This window comes from Anopheles aquasalis, chromosome 3 (genome assembly GCF_943734665.1).
Source record: "Anopheles aquasalis chromosome 3, idAnoAquaMG_Q_19, whole genome shotgun sequence".
NCBI lineage: Eukaryota > Metazoa > Arthropoda > Insecta > Diptera > Culicidae > Anopheles > Anopheles aquasalis.
Genome location: NC_064878.1, coordinates 63,986,049 through 63,996,048, shown reverse-complemented (window position 1 = coordinate 63,996,048; position 10,000 = coordinate 63,986,049). Strand labels below are relative to the sequence as shown.

Below are 10,000 nucleotides of genomic sequence, written 5' to 3'. Positions count from 1 at the left end.
ATTTATTTTAGCCACAGCCAGGACAGTCAGCCCGTGCCCATGAGAAGATCATTAATGAATCTCTCCCTCTCTCCCTGTGCCGCTGCTTCCGTGGAGTGCATCGGGGAATAATTGCTAAATTATGCGACGTCGGTGGAGGCGACCGATCGGTCTAGTGCACTCAGCTCCTAGCTTCTGCTCGAAATCCGTTATATCCAAATCGATCCCCCGACATGCGAGTGGTCTGAGTGGGGCAACTGCAGTTTTGAATAGATAAACGCGGGATAAACTTCTTGCTTCGTTGATCACTTGAAGGAGGCGAAAGAGGCGAAGCTATTAGAAAATTATCCAAATCTAATTGAATTATGTCCATCAAAGGGAAGAGAGATCAAGGGAAAAGGAAAGAAAAGAGCAGCCCAATTAGGCTGAAAACGCTAAACGTTTTGAAACTATAAAGTAATTGGACATCAGCAAAGATTAAGATAAGTTGCGACAAGAAAGATTGAAACGTAAACTTTCAAACGATATCCGTACAACATAATGAACTGTTTGTAAAAAGCGAGTTAAATTGAATTAATCCCAATTTAACAGACAAAGTACGTAAAGGGGAAACCGTGTAAGTGGACCTGGATCGCATCTTCACCATCGTACGGCACGGGTGGTCCATTTACGATCCACCGACACCCCGCTATTCTGTCCTTCCGTTTTCCAATTTGCTCGAAAAACCACACGCCATCGATTACGATCATCATCACCCATCAGGAAGGTAACATGTATCCCTCCGCATGATCGGTAATGGCGACGGAGGCAATAATTTAAATTAATAAGCAAGCAACTAAACTTAGAGGACTTTCTCTCCTTCTCTCGTTGCGTCGCGCAATCATCGGGTGCGCTCATCGAATGTGCGAATCATCAGTAATGATCGTGGCAAATCGCAACACACCCGGTATGATCGCAAGCACGCCACAGTACCAGATGCAAGAGAAAGATGTTTGCGCATGCACGTTATGCCCGGGCTCTTCATATTTTCCACATTCCCGACCAAAAAAAACTCGTTCCCAAGCAGCTTCGCAGCGAGGTGTGCAGGGGATTAATTGAAATGACAAATAAAACGCGATAAAGTGAAATGCCATACCACACGCACCGGTGAGCCCTGGGGGAGATCAGTTAAACGGTAACCGACACATGTGGCTGTGGCTGTGGACAGTCCACCAAGCAGCACCATCGATGTTGCAAAATGTCCGGCCAGTAAATGAGCTCCAGCACCGCGGCCACCCTTTAATCCGAGCTCGGGGCGTTGCGTCCGGACCAGCAAGTGATCTTTTCCTTCATTATCGGCCCGGTAAAGGGGCGAACGGCAGGCCCGACGGTAGCGCATGACAGATTGTGGGGTTTAATCAGGGGTGAACACGTCAGATGGTTCACGTTTCATTACATGTTACAAGACCACGATCGCCTAGGTGGTCAGCTACTGGCGTTCAGTGTAATTACGATGGAAACTGATACAGGCGAAGGGGGCTGAAGGTGGAATTCATGTCAAAACGGGGTGAGCAAACAGCTGGGTGTGGTATTTCTAACGAGCAATTTGTTTGCTGACGATGCCGCTAAAGTCAACATTGTCTCCAAGAAACCAGCTGGCAGGATGTAGACTGGATGGTTATTTGGTTTTTGGACATCGAAATATCTTTTCATAGTAAAATAAAACAATTTTTCGGTGTGATTTCTAAATTTTTACACCAGATTCCCCCTCCTGGACGCCGCAAATGGACTGACTGCTCATATAGTCAACACTTCTCGATGCAGTCGACCTTGCTACGAGCCTCTTCCGTAAGAATGCTTGCCGTACCAAGCAAATAAAAGGACCTATTACGCATTGGTTCCATCCTTGAGCGTTCGAGCTGACTCGAACGTAAATTCCTCGATCGAATTCTCCGTCCCATCACGGACACTGAGATGCAGGCACTCCCTTGATCCTCGCGATCCACGGTCACCACGATGGTGAGGCATGCGCGAAAAAGGGCATCAAGCGGCCATACCTAATTAGTCAGCTGGCGCGCGCGCGCGGAAAAAAGGGAAAGGCTGAAATGTCAGAATGCGCCTCTCAGAGGTTCCGACAAAGTGGCCGGGCAGTGGAGCGCACCAGAGAGAGATAAGCCCGAGCTGGAGGGAAATCCTTGGCTTCGTTCCATCGAACTCATTTCCGATTCGAGCAGCCGTCCCCCGTTCAGTGCAGTGCGTGGCCAACCATCTTCGTGTGGAAGTGTATTAATAATTCATATAATCAACAATCGGCTAATGACGCAACAGCAAGGGTCCTAGAGAGCAGCAGCAGCAACAGCTAGCGACGAGAAGGTGAAGCTAGTTCCACGCAAGACGTGCTGTGTCACCCCCGCCGTATTCTGGACTCCCTATCGTTGCCTTCTGCGGTGGAATGCGGAGCACCGTTTTGCTTGTTTGCACCGATTAGAACGACAGCTCGCTGGCACCAAGCACTGGAGGAACGTCATTCAGCCAGCAAGCGGACACCCCCTCCCCGGGGACCATAAATTCCATTCCATGGACCACCGCCAAAAACAAAGCAAAAAAAAGAACGGTGCTTCGCCTCACTGCGACGGGTTGGTGGCGCTGATTATCAGCTTCGGGTGGCCCGCGAGTGCCGAGCACCGCATAATTATCATTCGCAACTCTCGGTCAGGGTCGCGGTCCCTGTGGCAGCAGGAGAACGGAACATGAGGGACAGAATCAATTATGCGTACCATTTTTGGGGGGCAGCCTACAATTTAGTGTGCACACCCTTGTACGATCACCGGCACGATTATATGCTCGTCGCGTTTGGGTGTTCGATCAAGCTGTTGCCTGCCAAGCTCTTAAGCCTACTTAGCTGGCCATTAAATCATTTTCAAGTTTCTCGCCTCTCGGGATCGGAACGGCTATCGTTGTGGCACATGGTCGATCCGGGTCCAAAGCTTAAAGGGCACCCGCCGAACACCGCGTGCAATCCCGTATTCCAAATGCATCGAGGCGGCTGCACTCGATCGCACGATCGGTATCGACGTGCGGCGTGCCCTGACAGAGCCCGTACGGCAGGCACAAAACGATAAATCATCCCCGTAGTGCACCGGGACCGATCGATCGATCGATCGAGGGTTGGCTTTCAATTTCAATTTACGCCAGATTGCAGCGCCAGATGATCGTGCGGAGGGGTGCTTGTGCCGTGGTTTCGCGGTGACAGGCAACGGAAATGATGCCGATTGTTTATCAAACAGGCCCTGGTGTGCTGTTTGGTATTGTTTCGCTTCGAAAACACGTAAGCAACACTCAGCGAGTCCGTAAGCTGTTTTTTTCTCTAATCAAACACCGACATCCTTTTGAATCAGATCCGCCATGAAGGGGGCCAGCGTTTAAAGCGTGAGAAACATGTGCGCACTGTTTTCTGCAAGCTTCCTTATACAGCGTAGCGTGCAAACGGTGCAATTTACTGCCAATTTGCAGCCAAACCAGAACGCGCAGCCCTTCGCCAATGCTGTCACATTTGGTAGTGGAGCCCGACTAATGGCCGACGGGACAGGATTGAAATGAATCAACGCCTCATCAGCGTGCTTGTTTGATTTATGAACAAACATCAGCGCACCCGGCGGAGTGAGACATCGTCACCGATAACATGTGTCGCCGCAACATAAGACATGTGTACGCGGCTGATGGTTTGTGATGTTTTCATCAATCATCTTTAGACATGTCGTGTCGACCTCGGGAATCAATCACGAACACGCTCTTCCAGCCTCTTTTCTCTCTCACGCTAAGCTGCTTCTTGCTAATCGGTTTTTTTTCTGAATTACTGATAACACAGGACACGCTCGATCGCGAAATCGTTAATAGAGTTAATCTTTTTTGCGGCGTTATTTTTACTAGGCCACTAGGAGCTTTCTTTTGCCTTCGAATGGTGTACAGTACGCAGCATGTGATGTCCTTATCAGTAATTGCTGTTAGGCGCACTGTGAAAACCAATTTGCAATCTCTGTGCTCACAATTCTTCATTCGTGGCTAATTGAAATTGTTAAGTTGAAAAGGAAGCACAAACCAGCGCACCGTTTGCTTGCGATTAGCCGTCTCGCCTTATGGTGTCTACTGATAACCTAGCGAAAGGTTGGACCAAAAATATCAAATATCGCTCCACCATCTGCCGAGTGTTGACATCGCTAGTTTGCCGCCTTGTTTGCGTCGTAATTTGCAACCATAAATCGTGCATCGACGCATGCAAATGACACAGGGACACCGGATGGCCAGCCATTATGCAACGGACTAATTCGAATCAAATTCGATTGGAATCTCCACGCCAGACCTTATCGCAGACACCATCAATGATTTGATTAGCGTGTTCCTGGGGAGAGGGCACGACGAGCGAAAACAAACACGACCACGATCAGCTCGAGACGCCAGCGAAGAACGCTCAACGCTCGCGAGCAAATCAATTTAAATGGTTAATTTATGCAGCCGTGAAACCGCTCGATCGCCGTCAAACTGCTTGTCAAACAGGCGATATGTCACCGGCGCGTCGCTCTAGGCAACGGGCACACACCCACCCACCCACCGAGCTTAGCCTGCTGAGCGTGAGCCAAGCTAGCAAGCCAGCGACCGCAGCAGGCGCGTTAACTTAGTTTGCAAAGAATGCAGCCTGCACATGCAGTTTATGGATGGCGAACGATGAGTCTCACTAGTAGCTCCAGCAGTCTGTGTGACGCAAGGACCATGAAAACGATTTACGATTGTCTGACTAAAATGTCTCCTAAAATTCGCGAAGCTCCTGTGGTTTGCTGGTGGCGCTGGTTGTTGGATAACTTCGCCACTAAACAGCGAATGCGTCCTCAATTCACCCAACCACGGGCAGCTAGTACGTTGCAACATCTTGCATCATTGCGTTGTCATCCGTCTAATTGACTGATCAAACAGATGCAAATTGGAAGCCGGAAAAGCATTCGTAGGTAAGGGGCACGTAGAGTAACGATACGTAGTGTACGCCCTCTTAATTACTAATCCCTTTCTGGCCTGAAAGTGGGTTATGTTAGGGGAGACCGCAGATCACCAGACGGTTCTTTTAACAGTCGGGTGGACTACCAGGTCCATTTGTTTGTACAGTGTATCCAGGTCAGCCACTAATTTGACGACCTATTTGCTCAATGTGGGAAAGTACAAGAATTTGTCTTTACTCTCCCACTTCCTACGGAGTGTATCCCTTTACTATATCTATAAGAGTTTCCTTCTATATCGTAAGCTGGAATAGTAATTCGTTTGTTGGTGTTCGCCTTGGTATGAATTTTTAATGCAAACGCCTAACTAAGTACGGACAATGTCAGCTGAACTAGTCTTGTAAGCTTGCCCTCTTGTTAAAGCCTCCTTCACGGAACTGCTCGTGAAGCTAGGGGCCTCTTCTGGAGATGAAGAGTCACTCACGCTGGTTGGAAGAGGCTGATTGTCTGGCCACAACGTCACCATTATCGTCATCCTCGTCATCATCGGCAGACCATAAACAGAGGTCCCACTTCACCGCAAACGAAGGTGTCACCGGTTACCGGTTTGGCCGTGCGTCGGTCGTCGTCCACCCTCGCGTGACTCGCCCTACCACCACCATCACCACCGCACCCAAGTGACCCATAGCCCGAAAAGGAAAAGCGGGCTTGATTCATTCATTCATTCATCAAACATCCCAAACCACCCCGCTCCATTCACAAGCACTGCCAAGCGAACCGGGAGAGCCGGTTCCCGATCGCATCCCGGCGATCGCTTAAGGGGACCGATGAGTCCAGCAGCAGCCGCTGCCTCAGAGGAGATGTATTTCCTTCAATATGTTCCATCATCGTTTTGGTTTCGTTTCGTTTCCTCAAACGCAGCGAGAGAAGGAACGATCCACTTGAGATGCCCGCCTTCCCTTCCCTAACGGGATGCACTTTAGCTGCCCCCCCCCCCCCCCCCCACCAAAGCGCTCCGTCTATCGATTATCATCGGTTCATCGGTGGGGAAGTGCAGGAGGTGGCTTAAAATGTCCATTACCCAGATCCCGGTGGATGTTGCAGCTGCCCTTTCTCAGCAGGGGAAAGGTGTATGGGTTCTAAAAGGTTGTCCAATGTTTGTGCCGCCCATTTTCACCTGTATACCAGCTTGTGGCCAATGTTTGCATTGCCGTACCCGGTCTCCGGGGGCACGATTGGAAACCTTTCGATGAGCAAACCACCATGCCAGTGCAAACAGAAGATGCTTTAAACGATGCTTTCGATAGCGAGCGAGCACTTGAGTTGTGCGGCCGCTCGATCGAACTACTACGGGCTCATGGGTGCCCATCTGCCAGGGTCGCCGATTCGTTCGATAACCGATACGCCGGTGCTTATGATTGATACTTGACCTTAGCAAGCGAAACATGTGCGTTTTTAAACTCGATTATATTTTAAGTCACTTTTAATTGTCTAAACATTACAAACGAATGTTAAAAGTATTTTCTTCAATTCCGGCATTTAGCTCCATTTAAGCACCGACAGACCGACAAATCGTGCTGCAACAGATCGGTCTGGAATGTGACGCAACCGTTGTCAATTGTAGTTCCTCTACGCCTGCACGTTGACCTCCATTTAGCGAGCATTTTGAAGGTTACTATCTGCCGCTTTGTCAGCTTACTCCACACCTAATAACATAATTTGACCAAAAAAAAACGGTTCAACCGCGCCAAACATGGAAACGTGGAACGCGCAACGTGGATAACTTTACGACTTTGACCGGATGGCGGAATAGCGCACACAGCACAGAGCACACTAGGATGGGGGGATGCACACAGTAGATCCGGCCGCATAACCTCGAGAACAACGGATGTCGACGGAGTGCGCGTGTGACACAGTTTGCTCCGAACCATAACATAACCTCAACTTCGGTTCATTGATCGCGTTCGTTTCATGTGGGTTCACCTCCCAGGAGGGCGGGCGAGGGCCGTTGCGATCGTCTGGGGATGCAGCTGCTTTTAGCATACCGCTACACTACCTAGCTTCCTCTTCTTTGTACCGATCGCAGCAGCCTTCAACAGCAAACATTCCCGCCGATCGGTATGTTGTGTGTGTTTTTTTTTTATTTTGCTCTGGCAGTTCAAACTCCGCTCCAATCCGGTGGCCAAATGTTGTCCCCCCGGTAAATGCCGATGCGTTTCACAGATTGGTTCTACTCTATCCGCCGGATCAAACGGCGGGGTGTGTTTGCTGTGCTATTTCGCGAACACTTTTCGGACGAGGGATAAATGGTGGCGCAAGCGCACCGCACTCTTTAGCACGATGCTCGCAATTCACTCCGTCGACACGGTAACACGCGTCACGCTTGTTCGTCTCCGTCGGCATTCGCAGGAGATCACCCTCGAGAGAGATCACATGGTTCGAGTGGAAAGCCATCGAATGGCACTCAGCAGACGAGGGAGAGGAACCGCAAAAGCATCCGTGGCACATGTTTTCAATGTGTTTCCGATTCCGCTCTACAAACAATTGCAGATGCATCTAGGCATCTTCGTTGCACATTGCAATACTTCATGCGCAAAGCGATATCCGGATCCTCGGATGATCCTCATCGTGCCGAAAACACATTTTCCAGTCAATGTGATGCTCAGTAGCCAAATTTGTCCACTAATGTACGATCTCCAAGCCATCAAAACTTGTCATAAAATACGTTTACGAGCGGACAAGTGTCCGTCGTCTGCGCAAGCAAGCATCATTCTATCCGTCCTCTCCGGTTCACCCAAGGGTGACAAATCATTTCATTGCGCTCATCCTGCGGCAGCGTTTGGCAACTGCACCACGCATGCTGCACCAATTTGTCCTCGCAACCGCACGTCACCTCATGGGCAAATGATCAAGGAAGCGAAAGTAGCAACCAACCGCATAACACATCATGACCGACGAGCCGACCGACTTGCTGCGCTCTCAGCCGCCGGTCATCTATCGTCATCATCCGCCACTCTTTCGACTGCAGACGAGATGTGGTGGGGCAGAGGGTAGAAGCGGAGCCGGAGCGCGAAAGGAGAACGACACCGCCCGCCCGGTGCGACGGTTGACCGAAATTAATTTTGTTCTCTAATTGGCGGTGCCAATTTTTGCTGTCAACGGCCTCTGGTCGGCTCTTGCCAGACATCATTCTAGCGCACAGAAACTAATTTCCAGACGAGACTGAGGGCGCTGAGCAAGAGACAAGACAAGGTTGAGTCGTAGAAGTAGCTCTTCGCCATCTAGTCCGTGTCGGCGAGTAACCGTGGGTGTACTGCAGTACTTACTAAGCATCGGCTAGATGCTAAGTGGCTAGATGAGCATCTGTTGCAAACTGAGACTCTAAACTTGTCGAACTAGCAAAGTGATGGATCACTAGGAGTTGTTTTCAGAGAGCATCACAACGCATAAGCGACACACTTTGGGCACCAGATCAGTTACTACCGAGCTTTATCAACTGGTAAACGATAATACTTTTAGAGGTGCTCCCGAACCGCAACTGCAGACATCACAGCCCGGCCCGATTGAAGGACAACTTCACTCGCACATGCACTATCGCTTTATCTTAGTTAGTCATCGGAAAGGCCTAGGGGAGTAATGCTGCCTATCGCGGCACAAAAGTCCCCAAAAACCACCCAACCAGCTTGCAAATGTATTGACTGTTTGGTCGTTTCGAACTTTATCACCATTCCAAACTTGCTCCAGCAATCACTCGCTTCGTTAATTGTAGATGCAAAAACTCAGAATGGCGACCAGAAGTGTACACCAACAACGAAATGAAGTAAGATCACGTCACACAAAACGAAAACTCACGACTCAAGTTTAAGAACAAAACGTTTTAAACTTTTTAACCAACAACACTTGCGACTTCGTTCACTGGCGCGACGGAGCAACGACAACCGCGATCAGCATCCCAACCGCACCGATCGGTGACCACGAAATGAGTGATCTTGGTGGAGGTGAGCGCATCGGTCGTATCCCCCGAGAGAGAGAGAAGCATGCAACCACCCCACCTCGGGTGATCTCGCTCGCTGGGGGAGCGCAACGAGCGTGCGTTGCTCTCTCGCTCGTGATGTTTCGCGCCGTTTATCTCATCGAAGGAGGCGCCACGCCGCGACACGACGCCGGCACTGCCGATGCTCGATTAGCGAGATGATAAAAACAGCTGATAAAGCGTTAATTTGGCTTACCTTTTTGTGATTTGTTTTACTTACCCTCTTTGTTTCTACCGCAACTCCATCATCATTATTCCCAGAATCGAAACGCTCGGCGCCGAATCTGGAACACCCCCCCCCCCCCCCCCCCCCCCGCAAAAGGGTGATAGGATCCGTTCAACAAAACAAAAACCCATTATCAAGCACCGAATTCGTCACGAATAATAAATACATTTATTGGCACTTTCTACAAATAGGTTTCATGGTGTGCGATGATGCACTTGGGGCGCGGCTCAAGGAGCATCCTCTTCGAAACTGTACCACGCGGAGATCGGGGACCCTTTGTACAGTATCATCTTCCGCCACTGGTCCTCAAGTGTCGCATCGGTTCGGCCAGCTTTCGGCCCCAGAAGCACACTGCCGAGCCGCGTCTTCTTGCCCACCTTACTCTTGGTTGCCATTCCGATCTTGATCGACAGCTGCTCCAGTGCAGCCTCACCGCTCAGTGGCACCACCACGGTACAATCGTCCGGATTCCACCGGCTGGACAGGGTCGGTCGGAAGGGTTCCGATTTCCAGCTCGTCGTCAGCACACCCTGCTCCAGGACGGTCGTCTTCAGGTATACCTTCTCGGCGATCGATTCCAACCTTTCCTTCACCTGGATCGAACATCGCACCTTGGCGGTGGTGATTTTTAGACAAAAACTAGGGCTGTCCTTTTTCCGATTACGCAAGCTACGCACAACGTTCCGCACGTCGAAGCTGAAGCGATTCTTGTGCGAATTCGACGTCGGCACCGGTGATCCGTTCGAGTAACCGCGGCGACGTTCGAATGGCGTCGTCTGGGAAGCTCCACTGTCCGAG

General features: G+C 50.3%; 2 protein-coding genes across 5 annotated transcripts in view; both read right to left on the bottom strand.

The window, feature by feature from the left end:
• The window catches only part of LOC126577889 (uncharacterized), a 36,383-nt gene extending 27,467 nt beyond the window's left edge, over positions 1-8,916 (bottom strand). Inside the window, exon 1 of one of the 4 annotated variants that reach the window (XM_050239912.1) lies at positions 8,796-8,916. The gene's annotated coding sequence lies outside the window, so the exon portion shown is untranslated. Of the gene's footprint in view, positions 1-8,269; positions 8,420-8,456; positions 8,471-8,668 lie in introns of those variants that run through there. The other 3 variants (XM_050239913.1, XM_050239914.1, XM_050239911.1) reach the window with 3 other exon arrangements.
• A 431-nt stretch (positions 8,917-9,347) lies between these two features.
• LOC126577894 (uncharacterized) overlaps positions 9,348-10,000 on the bottom strand; it is a 7,826-nt gene continuing 7,173 nt past the window's right edge. Inside the window, exon 7 of the mRNA XM_050239921.1 lies at positions 9,348-10,000. This exon is cut by the window's right edge and continues 152 nt beyond it. Coding sequence (XP_050095878.1) covers positions 9,430-10,000 — 571 coding nt within the window. The 3' untranslated portion in view covers positions 9,348-9,429.